This window comes from Sapajus apella, unplaced genomic scaffold, assembly GCF_009761245.1.
Source record: "Sapajus apella isolate SASKATOON/1434 unplaced genomic scaffold, GSC_monkey_1.0 scaffold14, whole genome shotgun sequence".
In the NCBI taxonomy this organism is placed as follows: domain Eukaryota; kingdom Metazoa; phylum Chordata; class Mammalia; order Primates; family Cebidae; genus Sapajus; species Sapajus apella.
In genome coordinates, this window is record NW_022436954.1 from 15,384,509 (window position 1) to 15,408,649 (window position 24,141).

At 44.1% G+C, this 24,141-nt stretch overlaps 1 protein-coding gene across 1 annotated transcript in view; it reads left to right on the forward strand.

Moving 5' to 3' along the window:
- The first annotated feature begins 2,797 nt into the window (after positions 1-2,797).
- The window catches only part of NUP160 (nucleoporin 160), a 67,926-nt gene continuing 46,582 nt past the window's right edge, over positions 2,798-24,141 (forward strand). Inside the window, exons 1-7 of the mRNA XM_032282483.1 lie at positions 2,798-3,123; positions 3,381-3,492; positions 11,978-12,188; positions 12,506-12,728; positions 14,360-14,438; positions 15,305-15,419; positions 16,219-16,377. Of these exons, the coding sequence (XP_032138374.1) occupies positions 3,024-3,123; positions 3,381-3,492; positions 11,978-12,188; positions 12,506-12,728; positions 14,360-14,438; positions 15,305-15,419; positions 16,219-16,377 (999 nt within the window). The 5' untranslated portion in view covers positions 2,798-3,023. The remainder of the gene's footprint in view (positions 3,124-3,380; positions 3,493-11,977; positions 12,189-12,505; positions 12,729-14,359; positions 14,439-15,304; positions 15,420-16,218; positions 16,378-24,141) is intronic.

A 24,141-nucleotide genomic window follows, 5' to 3' on the forward strand; every position in this document is an offset into this window, starting at 1 on the left:
AAAAAAAAAAAAAAAAAAAAAAAAAAGAATGTGTTTCCTCGAGGAAGGAGCAAGCAATTGGCCAAATTCTACAAGTAGTCAAGTAAGCTTAGAAATAACAGTTCAGGCCAGATGCTGTGACTCATGCCTGTAATTCCAGCACTTTGTGAGGCAGAAGCAGGAGGATCGCTTGAGACCTGGAGTTTGAGACCAGCCTGGGCAACATAGAAAGACCCTGTCTATATAAAAAATAAAAAATTTGGCAGGGCATGGTGGCACAAGCCTGTGGCCCCAGCTACTTGGGAGGCGGAGGCAGGAGGATCTCCTGAGCCCAGGAGTTTGAGGCTGCAGTGAACTGGGATCCCATCACTGCACCCCAGCCTGGATAACAGAGCAAGATTCTGTGCCAAAAAAGAGAAAAGAAATAGCAGTTTCATATTAGATAGGGTGGGTAATGTGGATGTCATTGATAATCTGGAAAAAAAAGCAGTTTCAGCAAGGCAGTAAGAGCAAAAGCCCGATAAACATGGATTTAAGACAGAATGCGGCCAGGTGCAGTGGCTCACGGCTGTAATCCCAGCACTTTGGGATGCCGAGGTGGGTGGATCACTTGAAGTAAGGAGTTTGAGACCAGCCTGTCCAACATGGTGAAACTGTATCTACTAAAAGTACAAAAAAGATTAGCCAGGCAAGGCAGCGCATGCCTATAATCCCAGCTATTTGGGAGGCTGAGGCAGGAGAATCGCTTGAACCAGGGAGGCAGAGGTTGGAGTGAGCCAAGATCCTGCCACTGTACTCCAGCCTAGGGAACAAGAGCAAAACTCCATCTCCAAAAATAAATAAATAAGAAAATAAAAGAATTAGAACACTCTTGAGTTTTGCTGTGGGGTGAGAGGAGAAGAGATATGGAATAATAGCTGCAGAGAGTAGAAGCTGAGGGAGTGTTTGTATGCTTAATACATAGAGTACTAAGTAAAAAGAAAAAAAACTGAAAATGGAAATAATTGAATTGCTGGAATGATGACCTTGAGCAGGTGTTTTTAAGGAAGTAGAAAGTTTGTCTCTGCATGAGCTGAGACAGTTTAATTTATAGTAACAGGAAAGGAAGGCAAAATATGTGGCTACAGATGCTGGTAGGTGGGGAGATGTCATTGTAGAGGAAGTCCTCCCTTCCTCTTTCCTTCTTTCCAGATGGGTCTCTTTCTAGCCATGCTGGAATGCAGTGGCAAGATTGCAGCTCACTGTAACCTCCAACTCCTGGGCTCAAGCAATCCTCCTATAGCTGAGACTACAGAGGCACACCAGTACACCTTGCTAATTTTTTTAAAATTTTATTAGAGATGGGGGTATGTTGCCCAGGCTGGTCTTGAACTCCTGGCCTCAAGCCACCCTTCCATCTCGGCCTCTGATTGTTTTTTCTAAATGAAGAAGCAAGCTGAGAGTGAGGATGAGGGAGGAGGCAATGAAAGTTACAGGAGTTATGAAATAAATACACATTCAGAACAGTTTAAGTGGAAAGAGCAAATACAATGTGTTTGCTGGGCAGCATTATGGGCCCACTCAAGGTTCACGGTCCTGATGGAGTTACAGGGAGGCATGTCAGTATGGGTGTATAGCTTTCTTTTTTTATTTTTTTTGAGACGGAGTTTCGATCGTTGCCCAGGCTGAAGTGCAACAGCACTATATCCGCTCACTGCAACCTCTGCCTCCCACGTTCAAGCGATTCTCCTGCCTCTGCCTCCCAACTTAGCTGGGATTATAGGCGCACGCCATCACGCCCAGCTAATTTTTCTATTTTTAGTAGAGACGGGGTCTCACCACGTTGTTCAGGCTGGTCTCGAACTCCAGACCTCAAGTGATCCGCCCGCCTCGCTCTCTCCAAATGTTGGGATTACAGGCGTGAGCCACCACGCCCGGCCCGGGTGTTTAGATTTCCTCATGTTCAGCTGCAGATTTGAATGTATTCGAAGTTGTAGTTTTTACCAAAGTAGAAGAGTTAGGCAATGAAGTAATTTAACGGTATTCAGGACAAGAAAGAAACACCAAAGAAGTGAGGGACAGTGAAGAGCCTGTAGAACAATGGTTTCCAGGTAGAATGAGGAGACCGCACTGCCAAAGTTGGTGTCCCAGAGGAAGTGAAGAGGATAAAGAATGATGGTCCGAACCAGATAAATGAAACAGAGAATGACAGACAGGAAATGGTTGTGGTCACTGGTAATAACAAGGTAATAGAAGTGCTTAACAAGCGTTGGCTCTCATTAAGGAACAAAACCTTTCCCCCTGGAGATTAGCATTTTCCTCGATATTGAGCATCTACTCCCACAACATCTTCTAACCAGTGAGGACTATGGGCCCTTACTGTATTGACAGCCAAGTGCGAGATCGCGGGTTGAATGAATGACAAATGCCTTTCACGTATCCAAGTGAGTAGCACTCAGGAAACCTCAGCAGGTGGCAGCATCAAGGTTTAACTAACACATTACGCTTCATTATACAGGAATATACGAATACAGTCTCTTGGTCGGGGAAAAAGGCCAAAACCAAAGGCCTTTCCCTCACTACCCCTTCCTCACTCCGCTATCCCAAGTGTCGCCGCTGAAGAGTGAAGGGAGGATCCGGCAGAGATTTACTAACGGACATCCTAACCAAGGGAGAGGTGACCAAGAACGCGGGATCCGGCCTTGCCTCTTCGGATCTCGCCCCTCCTGGGAGACTCGACCCGCGTTTTTGAAACCGAAACAAACCTGGCCCCGCCCCCTGCCCTGAGGCCACCGAGAAAAGAGCACCGCCCTCTGGAGGCATCCTAGCCGGCCACTCGAAGGTTCCCACAGATAGAGTCGGCCTCCCCGGCACCCTTCTCTTCTGGCTTCCTCGCTGCCCACCCTCATTCTCCGAGTGGAAGCACTGCAACGAAAGGCCGGAGCGGTCTTTCTGCTCGCGAGCTGCTTCACCTGCTCGCAGTTCCGCCCGCCCCGCCCCCGGAAGTGACGGCAGCCGCGGGGACCTCCCTTTGTCCCGTCGGGCATCGCGGCGACGGCGGGAAGATGGCGGCGGCGGGTTCCCTGGATCGGAGCTTCGTGGAGCTAAGCGGAGCAGAGCGCGAAAGGCCGAGGCACTTTCGGGAATTCACAGTCTGCAGCATTGGTACGGGAGTAGCCAGGAAGGGCGCGATCCGATCTGTCCCCTCGGGCCGCCCTCATGGGTCCCAGGATCTCTGACTCCCTGGTTCATCCTCCTGAGTCCACATGCCTCTAGCCCCGGGATCAGAGATTCCTTGGCATCTGATGTTTTCCTCTTCTTCGTATGGGTTGTCAGTCTGTCACCCTCTGCCTTGTCAGCTCCCTTAGTCCCTGTCATTTCTCGGAGGACGCGTGTGCAGTCTGACCACGTTCATTTTGCAGGGACTGCAAATGCTGTGGCTGGCGCCTCAAAATACAGTGAGAGCGCGGGAGGCTTTTACTATGGGGAGAGTGGCAAGTTGTTCTCCGTCACCAGAAACAGGTTCATTCATTGGTAAGTACTGTGGTTCGCCAGACTCCCCTGGAAAGGTAGGGTTTGGTGTATAAATTTTCGTCGCTGTTCCCAAAGTGTCATTTTAGAAGTGGTAATTGACATTTAGGGAAAGAGAAAGGTTGTTTTTTCAGTTCATATGAGAATCAGGGGACAACTGAGACACAGAGTTCTAGAAGAGGTAACCCCCGCCCCCCCCCACACACATATCAAACATCAAACAACACTATAAGCAGAGGAAATGTAGCTTAGGGGATAAAGCCCATAAGACCGGCTTTAAACATGAACCCATTGTGTTTTTATAGTGATTTACAGCTTTCTTCATTGTACGTATATGTTTGAGCTTCAATATGTCAGGCATTGTGCTGGTACCAGGATGAAATGAACAAAAACAACCACCATTTTCATCATGCAAGAAGTTGCAGCAGTGTCAGAATAGATATGGAAGTTTTGTGGAGGAAAAAGACATTAAAACTAATGACCACAACACAGGTATATAAACACAAGTTTTCATACTTGCCCTAGAGGAAAAATATCGGGCTTTGAGAGGCTGAGAGGACCAAATGAAATTAGTGGGCAGGGAAAGACTTTAAGGAATTCACAGTTACCCTGAGATCTGAAGGACACGAGGTTAGCCAGGCAAGGGGAGTGGACAGAGAGCAGTCCGGCAAGTAGGATCACCATATGCAAAGGTCATAAGTGGGGAGAATTTGGCAGATTTGGAACTGACCAAAGATCTGTGTGGCTTAAGTGCAGTGGGTAGAACAGAAAGTGATGTGAGATACTGAGGTTGGAGAGGGAGGCAGGACTCTGATTATAGGGACCCTTAGGCCATTTTTAAGGATTTTTGGATTTTATCCTAAGTACATTGAGTTATCATTGAAAGGTTTTTAAAGAGTAACATCAAAATTGCGTTTTTGGATGGGAAGAGTTAACACTGGGGATTCCAAAAGGAGAGAGGGAGGGAAGCAAGGGTTGGAAAACCTATTGTGTACTGTGTTCAAAGCTTGCGCAGTGGGATCATTAGAAGCCCAAACCTTGGGCTGGGTGCGGTGGCTCACGCCTGTAATCCCAGCACTTTGGGAGGCTGAAGCGGGTGGATCACGAGGTCAAGAGATCAAGACCATCCTGGTCAACATGGTGAAACCCTGTCTCTACTAAAAATACCAAAAATTAGCTGGGCATGGTGGCACATGCCTGTAATCCCAGTGCTTTGGGAGGCCGAGGCGGGTGGATCACGAGGTCAAGAGATCGAGACCATCCTGGTCAACATGGTGAAACCCCGTCTCTACTAAAAATACAAAAAAAAATTAGCTGGGCATGGTGGCGCGTGCCTGTAATCCCAGCGACTCAGGAGGCTGGGGCAGGAGAATTGCCTGAACCCAGGAGGCGGAGGTTGCGGTGAGCCGAGATCGCGCCATTGCACTCCAGCCTGGGTAACAAGAGCGAAACTCCGTCTCAAAAAAAAAAAAAAAAGAAAGAAAAAGAAAAAAGAAAAAGGAGAGAGCAAGGACAACTCCCTGGTGTCTGATGTGACTAACCAGATATGAGTGGGGAGAGGTTGCCATTTACAGAGATAACATAGAAGATGGATTTTGGAAAGATATGAATAATTGTATCAGAAATAGTAAATCTGAAGTACCTGGGCAGCAGCCCTTTGAAGATGTCAAGTAAGCCTTGAAATTTGTAGGTCTGAGGCTCAAAAGAGAGGCTTATGTTAGAGATACAAATTTCGTTTACTTAAGAACTATTTTGGCTGGGCACAGTGACTCACACCTGTAATCACAGCACTTTGGGGGACTGAGGTGGGGGGATCTCTTGAGGCCAGGAGTTCAAGACCCCATTTCTACAAAAAAAAAAAGTTTTGGTGTTTTGGGTTTTTTTGTTTGTTTGTTTTTGATAAACAGTCTGGTTCCATTGCCCAGGCTGGAGTACAGTGGTGCAGTCACAGCTCACTGCAACCTTTACTCCTGGGTTCAAGTGACCCACCTCAGCCCCCCAAGTAGCTGGAATTACAGGTCTGCACCACCACGCCCAGCCAATTTTTGTATTTGTTTTTTTAGAGATGGGGTTTTGCCTTGTTGCCTGGGCTGATCTCAAACTGCTGGACCCCTTCTTGGTCTCCCAACTTGCTGGGATTACGGGAGTGAGCCACCATGTCATTTGATTTTTTAAAAATAAGCCAGGCAGGCCGGGCGCGGTGGCTCAAGCCTGTAATCCCAGCACTTTGGGAGGCCGAGGCGGGTGGATCACAAGGTCAAGAGATCGAGACCATCCTGGTCAACATGGTGAAACCCCGTCTCTACTAAAAATACAAAAAAATTAGCTGGGCATGGTGGCGCATGCCTGTAATCCCAGCTACTCAGGAGGCTGAGGCAGGAGAATTGCCTGAACCCAGGAGGCGGAGGTTGCAGTGAGCCAAGATTGTGCCATTGCACTCCAGCCTGGGTAACAAGAGCGAAACTCCATCTCAAAAAAAATAAATAAATAAAAATAAAATAAATAAATAAATAAATAAAAATAAGCCAGGCAGCGTGGCATGTGCCTTTCATCTTAACTACTCGGGAGGCTGAGGTGGGAGGATCTGATCATGCTACTACACTGCAGCTTGGGCAACAGGGTGAGACCCCATCTCTTTAAAAAAAAAAAAGAAAGAAAGAAAATTTGCTTGCCTATTATGTTTCAGTCAATTTTTAGGGAATAGGGATAAAGCAGGGAACAAAACAAAGTCCCTGCTTTCATGGAGGAAGATAGGCAACAACAATAATAACCAAAAAAACCTAAGTACATGTAGTTTTGTTACGGGAAAAGGGTCCTGATCCAGACCCCAAGGGAGGGTTCTTGGATCTCGAACAAGAAAGAATTCAGGGTGAGTCTGCAGTGCAAAGTGAAAGCAAATTTTTTTTTTTTTTTTTTTTTTTTTTTTTTGAGACGGAGTTTCGCTCTTGTTTCCCAGGCTGGAGTGCAATGGCGCGATCTCGGCTCACCGCAACCTCCACCTCCTGGGTTCAGGCAATTCTCCTGCCCCAGCCTCCTGAGTCGCTGGGATTACAGGCACGCGCCACCATGCCCAGCTAATTTTTTGTAGTTTTAGTAGAGACGGGGTTTCACCATGTTGACCAGGATGGTCTCGATCTCTTGACCTCGTGATCCACCCGCCTCGGCCTCCCACAGTGCTGGGATTACAGGCTTGAGCCACCGCGCCCGGCAGTGAAAGCAAATTTATTAAGAAAGTAAAGGAGGTGGAGCATGGTGGCTCATGCCTGTAATCCTAGCACTTTAGGAGGCCCAGGCAGGTGGATCACCTGAGGTCAAGAGTTTGACACCAGCCTGACCGGTATGGTGAAACCCTGTCTCTATTAAAAATACAAAATTAGCTGGGCATGGTGGCACATGCCTGTAATCCCAGCTCCTTGGGAGGCTGAGGCAGGAGAATAGCTTGAACCCAGGAGGCGGAGGTTGCAGTGAGATGAGATCGCCTCATTGCGCCCCAGCCTGGGCAAACAAGAGTGAAGCTCCATCTCAGAAAAAAAAAAAAAAAAAAAAAAAAGGAATAAACTACTTTACAGAGCAGCCCTAGAAGGCTTCTGGTTGCCCATTTTTATGGTTATTTCCTGATGATATACTAAACAGGGGTGGATAATTTATCCCTCTGTTTTTTAGGCCATATAGGGTAACTTCTTGACGTTGCCATGACATTTGTAAACTGTCATGGCATTGGTGGGAGTGTAGCAGTGAGGACAATAGGCGGTGACTCTTGTCGCAATTTTGGTTTTGGCCGGCTCTTTTACTGCAACCCTGTTTTATCAGCAGGGTCTTTGTGACCTGTATTTTGTGCTGACCTCCTATTGCATCCTGTGGCTTAGAATGCGTTGCCTGTCTAGGAATGCAGCCCAGTGGGTTTCAGTCTAATTTTACCCAGCTCCTATTCAAGATGGAGTCGTTCTGATTCACATGCCTCTGACAGTTTGTCAGTTGATAAATGGAATAGGGAAAAGGGGACAGCATAAGGGGGAAGAGGAATGCCTGTGGGAGTTATGTTTTATGTAGGGTGGTTGGGCAGGAGCCAGGGTAAGTTGACATTTGAGCAGAAGAAAGGATATCTGGGGAATGAGTATTTCAGGTAGAACCTTTCAAGAAAAAGGAATAAAGAGCGCAAAGAACCCTGAGACAGGAGCGTGTTGTGTTCAAAGAGTGGAAAGGAGCCAGGAGTCTGCAGCTGAGTGAACAAAGCGTAGAATAATAAGAAAGAGGTAGCTGAGGGCCAGATAAGGGCTTTGTTGGTTATTTTAAGCTTTGGCTTTTACTCTGAGTAAGATGGAAACAAGCTGTGGAAGGTTCAAGTGGAGGAATGACATGTTCGGTTTTTTTTTTTTGAGACAGAGTTTTGTATTGCCCAGGCTGGAGTGCAGTGGCGTGATCTCTGTCACCACAACTTCTGCCTCCCAAGTTCAAGTAATTCTCCTGCCTCAGCCTCCCAAGTAGCTGGGATACAGGCATGCACCACCACGACCAGCTAATTTTGTATTTTTAGTAGAGATGAGGTTTCTCCATGTTGGTCAGGCTGGTCTCCAACTCCTGACCTCAGGTGATCCACCTGCCTCAGCCTCCCAAAATGCTGGGATTACAGGTATGCACCACTGCACCTGGCCTAAGATCTGGGTTTCTAAAGGATTGCTGTGACTGCTATGTTGAGAATGGAGTGGGGGGGGGGAAGGGTGGATGCAGGAGACCAATTAGGAGGCTGGTGCTACAATCCAGACAAGAGATGATGGTGGTTTAGCTCAGGGTGGTAGTGACAGAGGCAGTGAGAAATGTTCTGATTGCAGTTTTGTTTTCAAGATGAATTTGTTAGAATTACTATTGCATTGGATGGAGAGTATACAGAAAGAAAAGAGTCAGGTAAGCCCCAGATTTTTGGCTCGAGCAGTTGAAAGTTATGGAGATGTCATTAATTGAAATGGAAAAAACTGTAGGTGAAGCAGGTATTTTTGTTTGTTTGTTTTCTTCAGGTTCAGTGGGTCCAGGAGTTCTGTTTTTGAGAGGTGTAATCTGAGATGCCTGTTAGATATCCAAGTGAGTGTTGAAGCAGTAGTCAGGAGTTGAGTGGAGAAGTTGTGCTAAAGATAAAGATTGCAAACTTTTGGCATTAGATGGTGCTTAAAGCTGTTCTACTGAATGAGATCACCTGCAAAGTGAGAATAAATTAGGATTTTCCACTTCTGCACTATTATTGTCAGCTAAGTCTTCATTGTGGGGGGCTGTCCTGTATGCTGTAGGGTGTTAAACAGCATTCCTGCCCTCTACCCTCTGCATACCAATAGTACATCTGTACCCCCACTTCTACACCAGTTATGATAACCAAAAATATCTCTAGATATTATTTAATATCCTGGGGAGTAAGGCAGAATCGTCCCCAGTTGAGAGCCACTTGAGTAGAGTGGTCTGGGACTGAACCCTGGGGCAAGCCAACGTTTAGAATAATGAGGAACCGGCAAGGAGCTCAAGAAGGAGTAACTGAAGTGAGTGTTGAACAAAGAATGTGGCATCCCAGAAGCTAAGGGAAATACTTCAAGGAGGAGGGGAGGAGGAGGGTGAAAAACTTGTCGATGTTGCATTTAAGCCAGGCAAATTGAGAAATGAAAATTGGCCTTTGCATCATGGAGATAATTGGTGACCAGGTCGGGAATTGCCGCAGTAGTCGTACAAAAGCCTCGGTGGAGTGGGTTCAAGAGAGGAAGGAGAGTTGTGAGTATAGAACAGCTCTTTCAAGGCATATTGCTTTAAGGGAAGTGCAGAAATCACATGGTAGCTGGAGAGCAAGGGAGGAACATGGAGAAAATATAATAATATAGTCTGTATGCAGTTGGGAATGCAGTAGATACAGTTGAGAGTAATCACCAAAGGAAAGGAATTTGGGAAATTGAGAAGGTGGAGTATTAGGATAATTGGATATTGTTTGTTCATTTATTTGCTCTTTTTTAGAGTCAAAGTTTCACTCTCACCCAAGCTGGAGTACAATAGCACAGTCATGGCTTACTGCAACCTTGAACTCCTAGCTCCCATCTCAGCTTCCCAAGTGGCTAGGATTACAGGCAGGCATCACCATGCCTGGCTAATTTTTTTTATTTTAGAGAGAAGTTCTTGCTATGTTGCCCAGGCTCATCTCGTACTCCTGGGCTGAAGAAATCCTTCTGTCTTGGCCTCCCAGGATGCTGGAATTATAGGCATGAGCCCCTGTACCTGGCCCTGATATTGAAATCATTAAGAATTATGGCAAGAGTAGTGTGGGAGAGAGTGACAGTGGACCACGAGCCAAAATCAACTGCAGTGAGCATGGGTAGCAGGTGGTATCTGATTCCATGAGCTTCATAGCTGAGTGGCTCAGGTAGGAGAGGAGGAACAGTGGCCTAGAAAGCCAGTGGGGAGCAAGGACATCTGTATTTTTTCCTTGAGGCCCCACTACAAAGGCCGTGGTAGAGAAAACTCTGGGGTCACTGTCCTCATGGGAGATCCAGGATCCAAATTTTACCATAAGGCAGGAAAGCAAAGGAATTATTCAGAGATGAAGTTGAAGATCCAGAAAATTATGCTGATGCCATGAGTTACCGGAAGCAATGTAGCTCTGGGAAATCATCAGAACTGAAAAGGTACTTACATCCTTGGGAGTAGACAAGATGTGCCTTGGGAGAAAGTGTACAGTGAGAGAAGATGATCCAGGATCAAGGTTTGAGGAAATCTAGTGTTTAGGGGTTAGGTCAAGGAGAAGGGGAAGAAATGGACAGCAATGTGGGAGGAAAACTGGGAGAGGGTAGTACCGCAGGATTCTTGAGAAGAGATTGTTTTAAAAAGAAAGGCTTCTGTAGTGTGGAGGGAAAAAAAAGAATAAAAAATAAAAAGGAAGGCAAGATCAAGTATGTGGAATGCTGCTGAGAGATCAAGTAAGAGGCCCAGGCACTGTGGCTCATGCCTGTAATCCCAGCACTTTGGGAGGCTTAGGCGGTTGGATCACCTGAGGTCAGGAGTTTGAGACCAGCCAGGCCAACATGGTGAAACGCTGTCTCTACTAAAAATGCAAAAATTAGCCAGGCATAGTGGCAAGTGCCTGTAGTCCCAGCTACTCAGGATGCTGAGGCAAGAGAATCGTTTGAACCCTGGAGGCAGAGGTTGCAGTGAGCTGAGATCACTCCATTGCACTCCAGCCTGGGCAACAAAAGCGAAACTCCATCTCAAAAAAAAAAAGATCAAGTAAGAGAAAGACTGAAGAGTCCATTGGAAATATCAATATCTTTGATAGTCCAATATCAAAGTTGATATTGGACTATCAAAGTCCAATATCTTTGACTTTGATAGTCCAATATCAAAGTCAATCTGATATTGACTTTGACAAGAAGAGGGTGTGGCAGAGGCAAAAGCCAGATTTAGTAGGCTTAAGAGTAGGAGGGATGTGAGGAAATAGAGAAAGCTTGGCCATGAAGGGGAATGGAGAGGATGGATAACTGGATTGTGAGTGAGGGGAGGCCAGGAAACAGCTTATTTGAATGATGATGGAAGGCCCTGGAAGCAGGAGAGGCGGATACAGGAGAAATATGCAGAGAAAGCCAGAAGTTGGCCTTTAGTTGCTGGAAGGAGCCTTCTTTTTTGGAGAGGATGCAGGTAATATGGTAGATACAGCAATGGGAAGTTAAGGCACTCCCAGCAATGCTGCGTGCTAGTTCCAGACCTACACCCAGCAGAGTTGCACCTGAAGAAGGTTACCTGCATCCCAGCACACTTCTGGCTTTGTTTAAGCACAGTATGTATTGTCATTTCTTCTTCAGGCATGTGATATACCGTGAGTTATTTTCTGTCACTTTGAAGCTCTTTTTTTAAGGATTGATAGATTTTTAAAAATTTTTAACAAAATGTCCTTTTTTTCTGGTTCTGCTTTAAACTGTGTTTTCCACTGGCTGTGTATTCCTTAACAAGATCTGATAAATCTTTTTTTTTTTTTTTTTTTTTTTTTTTGGAGACAGAGTTTCGCTCTTGTTACCCAGGCTGGAGTGCAATGGCGCAATCTCGGCTCACCGCAACCTCCGCCTCCCGGGTTCAGGCAATTCTCCTGCCTCAGCCTCCTGAGTAGCTGGGATTACAGGCACACACCACCATGCCCAGCTAATTTTTTTTGTATTTTTAGTAGAGACGGGGTTTCACCATGTTGACCAGGATGGTCTCGATCTCTTGACCTCGTGATCCACCCGCCTCGGCCTCCCAAAGTGCTGGGATTACAGGCTTGAGCCACCGTGCCCGGCCTAGATCTGATAAATCTTAAAACTCTTTTATCTAGGCCGGTGGCTCACACCTATAATCCCAGCACTTTGGGAGGCTGAGGCAGGCGGATCATGAGGTCAGACGTTTGAGACCAGCCTAGTCTCATATATTTCAATGCAATAGTCAGTGAGAAAGAAAAGCATAAAGTTTTCAAACAAATGTCTCTTTTTTTTAACAGGAAGACCTCTGGAGATACATTGGAGCTGGTGGAGGAGTCACTGGACGTAAATCTGTTGAATAATGCTGTTCGCCTAAAATTCCAAAATTGCAATGTCTTACCTGGAGGGGTTTATGTCTCTGAGACTCAGAATCATGTGATAATCTTGATTTTAACCAATCAAACAGTGCACAGGTTACTTTTACCACACCCTTCCCGGATGTATAGGAGTGTAAGTTGGCTAAGTACAATATCTTTTATTTCCCAAATTACTCTGGGTGTCACAAATTGAGTGCTAGAGCGTTATCCTTTGGAATTGAAGGAAATTTGGATTCTTGTCATCCCTCACCAAGCATATTTTGATAGTTATCTCTTAAAATCATCAGGGATACATTTTAAGTTGAGAATTAGTTTTCATTAAAAAAAAAATAGCTTTCTTGTTAAGCTTGACAGTTTTTTACTTTAAAAACTTCTTTTGCGATAGAGAGGAACTGAGCAAAATTCTGGTTATTTTGATTTAATAGATTTTTCTTTTTAATTACTCAACAGGAGTTGGTAGTTGAAAGTCAGATGCAGTCAATATTCACTGACATTGGAAAAGTTGATTTCACAGATCCTTGCAACTATCAATTAATTCCAGCAGTACCTGGAATATCTCCTAATTCTACCACCTCAACAGCCTGGCTTAGCAGTGATGGAGAGGCCCTGTTTGCTTTACCATGTGCTTCTGGGGGAATCTTTGTTCTTAAGCTACCTCCTTATGACATACCTGGTAAGAATGGGAACTGAGCATGGATTTAACTTTAAACAAGGAATGTTAACATTGAAACAGACCTTAAAAGTTCAACCTCCTCATCCAGTGCAGGGATTGCATCTCTTCTGTCCCAGAACTGCTCATTCATTATCGCTTGCCTGATGAGTCCCTAATGCTTTACTTTTATACAGCGTATAAGGAACTATAAAGCATTTGGAGTATGGAAGAACAAATAGACAAGTATAAGACAGCCTATTCTAAATCCTATAGTAAAGATGAGTTGCCTAATTGTCTGCCCTGAGATAGAGGCATTATAACATCATAATTAAATTAATTGAAACAAAGAAGTTCAATACCCTGCACCAAGTCACCACTATGTCTTGCCTGGATTATTGCATTAGTTTCCTAAATACCTCCCCAGATCTGACCTTAACCCTCTTCAGAAACTTCTCAGGTGGACTGGTATATTTAAAACCCAAATTGGGTCATGTCACTGCACTGTGTAACGCCATCTTTTATGTAATGCAGTGACATGACCCAACTTTTTTTTCTTTCTTTCTTTCTTTTGAGATAGAGTCTCACTCTGTTGCTTAGGCTGGGATACAGTGGTGCGATCTTGACTCACTGCAACCTCCACCCACCAGGTTCAAGTGATTCTCGTGTCTCAGTTTCCTGAGTAGCTGGGATTATAGGCATCTACCACCATGCCCAGCTAATTTTTGAATTTTTAGTAAAGACGAGTTTCACCAAGTTGACTATGCTGGTCTCGAACTCTTGACCTCAAGTGATCCGCCTACCTCAGCCTCCTAAAGTGCTGGGATTACAGGTGTGAGCTACCACGCCTGGCCAACATGACCCAACTTGGATTTTAAATACATCATGTTATGCTGAATAAACCCATAGTCCTTACACTGGCTTAGAATGACTCACTGCTCTCTCTCTAACTTCATCTGTTCACTCTTCCCCTCCTCTTCAGCCACATGCCTTCTTGCAATTCCATGAATATGCCAGGAACACCCCTACTTTGAGGCATTTGTTTGGTATAGTCAGCTACTAGCTTGGCTCATTGCCTCAGCTTCTTTAGGTCTTCACTTAATGTCACCTCACTGAGGCTTTCACTGAACACCCTTTTCAAAACGGCAGTGCCCCTGCCTGCCCTCCCTACACCTTGGCATTCTGTGTACTCCTTTTGTGTGTTATTTTTCTCACTGAATACCATTCTACTTAATCTGACTGTCTCTGCTTCTCCCCTACCCCTAAAGGAATGTAAGTTCCATGAGGACAGGAGTTTTAAAATTTGTTTTGTTTACTGCTGTGTCACCAGCATCTAGAACTGTGCCTGGCACATGAAAGGTACCTAGTGATTGTTTTGGAAAGAATGAAGTGATTCTGCTGGATGACAATATGGGTTACAGTCTGTAAAAGGCAAACATTTTCACAAGAAGTATAAAAATGTTATTTTTATTGATCTAATCATGATTCAAAATAGTTTAGGTGTGATATATGTAGGAAAGTTACATCCTAAAACTTTGTTAGTACAGAAATACAGAATCCTATTGCCTATTATAAAGACCTTGTTCATGGTTACATCATTTTTGCCTTTGGGTTTCTCTAAGTGTGATCAAAAGGTGGCTTGGATATCATTGCAGGTGTGGTGTCAGTTGTGGAACTGAAGCAGAGTTCAGTAATGCAACGATTGCTTATAGGATGGATGCCAACAGCTATCAGGTGAGTGGTGTCTGGCAGGTAAATCAAAGGGCCCAGGAATTTAATCTTTTTGCACTGGTTGGCAGTTACTGCTTCCAGTCTTATTCCAAGGCAAACATTATATTAAAAAGGAGAACAGTCAGACTAACATCAAATTGCGTCTGAGGAAAGCCACACTCCTGAGCCCATTTCCTCTGCAATTGGATGCCTTGACACCATAAACCAGCCTACTGTTTATATTCCCACAATATCCAGTTCAGTGTTCTTTTTTTTTTTTTTTTTTTTTTTTTTTGAGACGGAGTTTCGCTCTTGTTACCCAGGCTGGAGTGCAATGGCACGATCTCGGCTCACCGCAACTCCGCCTCCCGGGTTCAGGCGATTCTCCTGCCTCAGCCTCCTGAGTTGCTGGGATTACAGGCATGTACCACCATGCCCAGCTAATTTTTTGTATTTTTAGTAGAGACGGGGTTTCATCATGTTGACCAGGATGGTCTCGATCTCTTGACCTCGTGATCCACCCGCCTCGGCCTCCCACAGTGCTGGGATTACAGGCGTGAGCCACCGCGCCCAGCCTCCAGTTCAGTGTTCTACCCTTACTTACCCAAATCCAGTTTTGTGTAAAATTGTTAGAAGTAGAAAGTATTTGATGGTTAAAGGAAAATAATACAAAAGGAAACAGTCTTCCATTGTTATGTAGAGCCTTTTAAATTTTGTTATAGTAATTGGTGATAAATCAAATAGAAACGTAGTTGTCTTCTACCAGCATATAAGCTCTTGGTCCTCCTGCTAAGCGTGTACATTTATAATTTTATATTTCTTGAATTGCAAATTCTAATGATCAGATTCTTTGCAACAGTAAAACTCTAAAACGGGGCCTTATGTTTTAGGGGTGACCAGTCGCCTTCAGATCGTCCCCTCAGTCTTGCTGTTCATTGTGTGGAGCATGATGCCTTCATCTTTGCTCTGTGTCAGGATCATAAGCTACGAATGTGGTCTTACAAGGTAAGTGTTGCTGTGGGTTAACATATGAGAATTGAAATAAATCTTGCTGTTTCTCTTAAAGATTATCAGATCAGTTGGTTTGGAAATTATTGGTCACTTCCAGATTCAGACAGTTTCATTTAGCTTTGTTTTGCATATATTTTCCTCCTAACTTACTGTCTTTTTATTTGGAAAAAATATCACTCTTACAGGGACACTGAAAGAGTAAGTACAAAGTATACCTTTCACTTTATTTTTATTTTTTGAGACAGTCTCACTTTGTCGCCCAGGCTGGAGTGCAGTGGCATGAATACAGCTCACTGCAGCCTCTGCCTCCCAGACTCAAGTAATCCACCCACCTCAGCTCCTCAAATACCTGGGACTACAGGCGCACACTACCACATGGAGTCTTGCTCTGTCGCCCAGGCTGGAATGCAATGGCGCAATCTCCGCTTCCTGGGTTCAAGCAATTCTCCTACCTCAGCCTCCCGAGTAGCTGGGATTATAGGTGTGCATCACTGCACCTGGCTAATTTTTATATTTTTAGTAGAGATGGGGTTTCACCCTGTTGGCCAGGCTGGTCTCGAACTCCTGACCTCAGGTGATCCACCCGCCTTGACCTCCCAAAGTGCTGGGATTACAGATGTGGGCTACCATGCCCAGCCCATGTTAGCCCTTTTCAAACAAAAACCTGTAAGGTCTTATAGCAGATAAACTAGATAGAATGGTAGATATAATGAAAGGTCCATCCTTTCGAAAGTTATGTTCTTCTAGTCTGAATATTCTTTGAATACCACCTATTAACTATTTTCTTGGGCAGGAGCAAATGTGTCTCATGGTAGCTGACATGCTGGAATATGTCCCTGTGAAGAAAGACCTTCGACTCACTTCTGGGACTGGACACAAATTACGGCTTGCTTATTCCCCTGCCATGGGACTCTACCTAGGCATATACATGCATGCACCAAAACGAGGACAGGTATGAAACAAATAAGACATCAAGTTATTCCGTGTGTACTGATGTGGGGAAATGGCTGTAGACTCAGTGAGTCTGTTCAAGCCCTTTGCACCAACCTAGATGTGTTTCTGAGGTGATGGTTGGGTTTTGTGTTACTATGTGAATTAGAAGACTTTGAAGAAGGGGTCAGTATGAAAGGAAGTAGAGAGTTTAAGGCAATATGAAAAGAAAAGTTTACCTAAACTAAACAAGAAGAGCAAATGAGGAAGTCTAGGTGAAAAAACAGAATTCCTGAAAGGGATGTAGGTGTTAAGTGGTTAATTTTTCTAAATAAATTTGCCCATCATCCAGACAGTAGCTGCTGTATGTATATGAGATGTGTAGAATGTGATGTAATAGGGTAATCATATAATAAACAGCCATTTGTTGGGTATCATGTGCTTGGCGTTGTGCCAGGCCCTTTATGGACATTAATAATAGCAAACACTTGGATTGTGCTTACTCTGGGCTCATACACAATATGCATATTATCCATTTAATCCTAATAGCCCAGTGAGGTAGGGTCTGTCTCCCTTACTGTGCAGGAGGTCTGATTCCCCCACTGAGTCCCCATGCTAGGTTACTGCCCTTCCTGGATGCCCTTTTCACTTCTGTTGCACTGTCATAGCCCACTCCATATTGCAGCTCTAATGTGGATCCCCTCCTTACCCTGTTTGGGCCCTGAGACCACCAGACTGCTCCCATGCAATGGACCTCCTCCTCACCCAACCTGAGTTTCCACCCTGCACCAAGCTTCCTGTACATGTGGAAGCCCTCTCAAACTGTTCCTACTCCTCCACCCCAAGCCAGACGGTCCCAAATGTGGACACTGTACTCAGGTCCTTAGACTCCTGCTTCATTCACACTCGGCCACACCCCTCTGCATGCATGCCCTTCCCAGTCGCCAATGTTCTCACCCCTGTGCTGGGATGTGCCTGCGCCAATGTTCCCTTCAGCCTGTTCAGACTGACTCCCTGTGCCACACCCCAAACCCCAGGTCCCAGACCACTACCTTCTGGCCAGCAAAGATAACTACTTTGCTTTAGGTACCTATTGGTTTTTGGACTGGATTGCTCAGGAACAGAATGGAAGGGAAGAGGAAGAGCTCGTTCTTGCAGTTTTTTTCCTAATATTATGGCCCAAAGGTACCATGCTATGAAGACATTTATCTTGATTGCATATAATTAGTCTATTCTGTCTTCTGGAGGACAACCCTTGAACTATTTGAACACACCTGTCTATCTGCCCTAAGTACACTCTTGTCTGTGTGTAGGCTGTGAGTGGTTGGAGAATTGACTCTACTCTGACTTCCTTAGTTCGTTCCATGTTATTCATATAACATCCTGTTGATCACTGTCCTCAACATGTCACAATTAGTTTTTCACACTAAAATAGTGGTTCTCAAACTTTTGGCCTCGGAACCCTATTACACTTAAAAATTTCTGAGAACTGCAAAGAGCTTTTATTTATGTGGGTTATATCTATGGATATTTAACTTATTAGAAATTAAAACTGGCTGGATGTGGGTTGACACATTTTATTATGCAGTATCTAAATTACTGTTTTGAGGGGTAATCCCCAAGACCACCTCACCTCCACAACCAGTAATACTCTGAAAGGACTCATAAGGCTCAGTATGTAGTTGTGCTGACAGCTAAGATTTATTACAGTGAGAAGATACAGAGCAAAGTCAGCAAAGGGAAAAGGTACATGGAGTAAAGTCTGAGGCCAGACACAAGCGTCTAAGAGTCCTCTCCCAGTGGAATCTCATAGGACATGCTTAATTCTTCCAGCACTGAACTGTGATGACATGTGTAAAGTGTTGTCTCCCAGGAAAGCTTGCTAGAGGCTCAGTGCCCAAATTTTTATTGGGGGCTGGTCATATAGGGACCCTCTGCCTAGCATGTACCAAATTTCCAGGCTCCTGAAAGGAAAGCAAATGTTCCACATAAACTAAATTGTGCAAGCAGTCTAGACACATTAAACCATCCTTATCAGTTAGGGAACCATGGGAACACTGCCAACTTTGCAAGCAAGTTTTCTTTTTTTTTTTTTTTTTAAACTTTTTTAAAAACAGAAATTCCTGCTCAGCTTTCCTTTTTTTTTTTTCAGATGGAGTCTTGCTCTGTTGCTCAGGCTGGAGTACAGTGGCGTGATCTCAGCTCACTGCAACCTCTGCCTCCTGGGTTCAAGCAGTTCTCCTACTGCAGATAGCTGGGATTACAGGCACATGCCACCATGCCTGGCTTAACTTTTTCTATTTTTTTAGTAGAGCTGGGGTTTTGCTATGTTGGCCAGGCTGGTCTCGAACCCCTGACCTCAGGTGATCCGCCCCTCTCAACCTCCAAAAGTGCTGGGATTGCATGAGCCAGAGTGCCTGACTGCCCTTTTTTTTTAGGTTTGGGGGTACATGTGAAGCTTTGTCATATAGGTGAACTCATTGTTGAAAAAACTAGTTCTCTGAATGAAGAGACCTTCCAAACAGGCTTTGTGTGAGCAACATGGCTGTTTATTTACCTAGGTGCAGGTGGGCTAAGGCGGAAAAGGACATTAGCAAAGGGAAGTGGGATAGGAGTTGGTTTTATAGGTTTGAGTAGTTTTTTGCAGGGGGCGGGAGTGTTGCAGAGTAAGTTCAGTTACAGTGGCAGGGTTGGGTGAGAGGTGTTTACGTTATCGTAAGAACAGTTACGATGGCAGGGTTGGTTGAGGGGCTTGTCCAGGGAAGCTTTGCTGGGCGATTAGGAACAATGGTGAACGCAGGTAGGGGATCGGAGACATCAGCTGAGGCAAGCAGGACTTCAGACTTTCAGGCTCCAGGCTTGCATATGGAGACCTGACACTCATATCATGGGGCTCTGTTGTACATTATTTCATCACTCAGGAATTAAGCCCAGTACCCAGTAGCTGCCTTTTCTGCTCCTCTCCCTTCTCCCAACCTCCATCCTCAATTAAACCCTAATGTCTGTTGTTTTTTTCTCAGTGTTCTTAAGTTCTCATCATTTAGCTCCCATTTATAAATGAGAACATGTGGTGTTTGGTTTTCTGTTCCTGCATTATTTTGCTGAGGATAATGGCCTCCACCTCCATCTGTGTTTCCACAAAAGACATGATCTTGTTCTTTATTGTGGCTGCACGTGTTCCATGATGTATACGTACCACATTTTGTTTATCCAGTCTGTCGTTGATGGGCATTTAAGTTGATTCTATGTCTTTGCTATTATGAATAGTGCTGCAGTGAACATTCATGTGCATGTGTCTTTATGGTTTGTATTCCTTCAGGTTATATACCCAGTAATGGGATTGCTGAGTTGAATGGTAGTTCTGTTTTTAGTTCTTTGAAGAATTGCCACACTGCTTTCCACAATGGTTGAACTAATTTACACTCCCACCAATGGTGTATAAATGTTCCCTTTCCCTGCAACCTTGCCAGCACCTGTTATTTTTTGACTTTTTAATAGCAATTCTGACTGGTGTGAGATGGTAGCTCATTGCGGTTTTGATTCGCATTTCTCTAATGACCAGTGATCTGAACATTTTTCATATGCTTGTTAGCTGCATACATCTTCTTTTGAAAAGTGTCTGTTCATGTCTTTTGCCCCCTTTTTAATGAGGTTGTTTGCTTTTTTTTTTTTTTGTACATTTAAGTTTCTTACAGATGTTGGATATCAGACCCTTGTCAATGCATAGTTTGCAAATATTTTTTCCCATTCTGTGGGTTGTCTGTTTATTCTTTTGATAGTTTATTTTGCTGTGCAGAAGCTTTTCAGTTTAATTAGATCCCACTTGTCAATTTTTGCTTTTGTTGAATTGCTTTTGGTGTCTTTGTCAGTAAATCTTTGCTTCTTCGTATGTTCAGGATAGTATTGCCTACGGTTGTCTTCCAAGGTTTTTATAGCTTTGGGTTTTACATTTAAGTCTTTAAAATCCATCTTGAGTTGATTTTTGTACATGTAAGGAAGGGACCCAGTTTCAGTCTTCTCATTTGCCCATTTTTTAATTGGTTTATTTGTCTTTTTTTTTTTTTTGAGACGGAGTTTCGCTCTTGTTACCCAGGCTGGAGTGCAATGGCGCGATCTCGGCTCACTGCAACCTCCGCCTCCTGGGTTCAGGCAATTCTCCTGCCTCAGCCTCCCGAGTAGCTGGGACTACAGGCATGCACCACCATGCCCAGCTAGTTTTTGTATTTTTAGTAGAGATGGGGTTTCACCATGTTGACCAGGATGGTCTCGATCTCTTGACCTCGTGATCCACCCGCCTCGGCCTCCCAAAGTGCTGGGATTACAAGCGTGAGCCACCGCGCCTGGCTTATTTGTCTTTTTTGTTATTGAATTGTAAGAATTCTGTAAACAGGCTGGGCGCAGTGGCTCACGCCTGCAATCCTAGCACCCTGGGAGGCCGAAGTGGGCGGATCATTTGAGGCCAGGAATTTGAGAACAGACTGGCCAGTATAGCAAAACACCATCTCTGTTAAAAATGCAAAAAAATTAGTCAGTTATGGTGGCATGTGCCTGTAATTCCAGCTACTCGCTAGGCTAAGGCACAAGAATTGTTTGAACCCCAGAGGCAGAGGTTGCGATGAACCAAGATCATGACACTATACTCCTCCATTCTGGCAAGACTATGTCTCAAAAAAAAAAAAAAATGATACTATAATCTTAATCTTATGGGGCCACCATTGGATATGTGGTCCATATACCAGAGCATCATTATATAGTATGTAACTATATTATTCTGGATCTAAATCTCTAATCAGATTTATGATTTACAAGTAGTATCTTCCACCATGTGAGTTGTCTTTCCACTTTCTTGATGTTGTCCTATGAAGCACAAGTTTTTAATTTTGATAAAGTCTAAATTGTTTTTTCTTTGGTGCTTTTTTTTTTTTTTTGGAGACAGAGTCTTGCTCCGTCGCCAGGTGCCAGGCTGGACTGCAGTGGCATGATCTCAGCTCACTGCAACCTCCGCCTCCCGGGTTCAAGCAATTCTCCTGCCTCAGCCTCCTGAGTAGCTGGGACTACAGGCGTGCGCCACCACGCCCAGCTAATTTTTGTATTTTTAGTAGAGACGGGGTTTTACCGTGTTGGCCAGGATGGTCTCTATCCCTTGACCTTATGATCTGCCCACCTTGGCCTCCCAAAGTGCTGGGATTACAGGCATGAGCCACTGCACCCGGCAGTTTCTTTTGTTGCTTTTGTTCATGGTGTCATACCTTAAGAATCCCTTACCAAATGTAAGGTCATAAAGATTTACTCTTAACGTTTTCATCTCAGAGTTTTATACTTTTAGCTTTTATATTGAAGACTTTGATTCATTTTTTAATTTTGTGGGTTTTTAAAACAAATTGTGAGATAAGTGTTCAGCTTCATTCTTTTGCTTGTAGAAATCCAGTTTTCTCAGCACCATTTTTTGAAAAGATAGTTCTTAACACATTGAATGGTCCTGGCACACTTCTCAAAGTCATTTGACCTTAGAAACCTGGTTTTATTTCTACACTCTCAATTCTGTTCCATTGATCTATATATCTGACCCTGTGCCAGTACCACACTCTCTTGATTATTGTTGCTTTGTAGGAAATTTTGACACCAGGAAGTGAGAGCCCTCTTACTTTGTTATTCTTTTTCAAGATTGTTTTGGCTGTTCTGGGTCCCATTCAATTCCATATGAGTTTTAGAATCAGCTTGTCAGTTTCTACAAAGAAGTCAGCTGAGATTCTGATAAAAATTGTGTTGCCTCTGTAGATGATATTACAAAGTATCGCTACTTAGCAATATTAAGTATACTGATCCATGAACATGGGATGCTTTAGTTTTCAGAGTATAAGTTTTATACTTTTGTTAAATTTGTTCTTAAATATTTGATTCTTTTTTATGCTATTGTAAATGAAATTTTCTTGATGCTATTGTAAATGAAATTATTTTCTTAATTTCATTTTCAGAGTGCTCATTGGAAGTTTATAGAAATACAATTGATTTTTGCATATAGATATTGTACCTTGAAACCTTGTTGAACTCATTTATTCTGATAGATTTTATAGTGAATTCCTTAGGATTTTCTTTATACAAGATAATGTCATTTGCAAATAAATTTTACAGTGGCTCATGCTTTTAATCCCAGCACTTTGGGAGGTCGAGGTGGGCGGATTGCTTGAGCTCAAGAGTTCCAGACCAGCCTGGGCAACAAAGAGAAACTCTGTCTCTAAAAAATAGCAAAAATTAGCTGAGTGTAGTGGCTCGTTCCTATAGTCCCAGCTACTTGAGGGGCTGAGATGGGAGGATGGCTTGAGCCTGGAAGGTTGAGGTTGCAGTGATCCTGATTGCCTCACTGCACTTCAACCTGGGCAGCAGAGGGAAACCCTGTTTTTAAAAAAAGTTAGTTTTATTACTTCCTTTCTGATCTAGATGCCTTTTCTTTCTTTTCTTTTCCTTCTTTCTTGTGGGGTTTCCTGGCTAGATCCTCCAGCACAATGTTGAATAGAGTGGCAAGAACCGACATCTTTTTTTTTTTTTTTCTTTGAAACAACGTTTCACTCTGTCACTCAGGCTGGAGCGCAGTAGTGCAATCTCAGCTCATTGCAACTTCCTAGTTCAAGTGATTCTCCCACCTCAGCCTCCTGAGTAGAGCAGCTGAGACTCCGGACACGTGCCACCATGCCCAGCAAATTTTTGTATTGCTACTGTTTTTTGGTAGAGACAAGGTTTCACCTTGTTGATCATGCTGTTTGTCTTTGTCTCGCTTCTGATTTTTATTACTAAGGGGGAAATTGTCAGTGTTTAACCATTGAGTATAATGCTGGCTGTGAATTTTTCTTTTTTTCATTGTGATGCAACAGTGGGCTGTGAATTTTTTTGGGGATAGTGTCTCACTCTGTCACCCAAGTTGGAGTGTAGTGGCGTAATCTCAGCTCATTGCAACCTCCACCACTCAGGCTCAAGCAATCCTCCCACCTCAGCCTCCCAAGTAGCTGGGACCACAGGTGCATGCCATCAGGCGTGGCTAATTTTTTTGCATTTTTGGTAGAGACGGGGTTTCGCCATGTTACCCAGTCTGGTCTCAAACTCCTGCACTCAATCTACTACCCACCTTGGCCTCCCAACGTGCTTTGGGAATACAGGCCCGAACCATAGCACCCAACCTGAATTTTTCACAAGTGTCATTTATCGTGTTGAAGAGTTTCCCCTTTATTACTAGTTTCTTGAGTGTTTTTCTCATGAAAGGGTGTTCAGTTTGGTCCCACTGCCTTCATCCGTGTTAAGACACCAGTAATTTTCCCCACCATTGGTCTTGCATCATGGATGCAAATATCAACAAAATGAAAAAGGCAAATAATGTGGTATTATTATGAAAAGGGTTTGGGCCAGGTATGGTGGCTGCCTGTAATCCTAACACTTTGGGTGGCCAAGGCAGACAGATCACCTGAGGTCAGGAATTCGAGACCCACCTGGCCAACATGGTAAAACTCTGACTCTACTAGAAATACAAAAATTAGCCAGGCATGGTGGCGGGTGCCTATAATCCTAGCTATTTGGGAAGCTGAGGCAGGAGAATTGCTTGAACCCAGAGGGTGGAGGTTGCAGTGAGCCAAGAGTGCAACTCCATCTCAAAATTTAAAAAAAAGAAAGAAAAGGGTTTTGACATCATTAACCCCCTCAGATGATCTCAGGGACCTCTAGGAATCTGTGGACCACATTTTGAGAACTACTGCTCTAAAGGTCAGATCTGGAATTGAATGTTCAGGAGTGTGTCAAA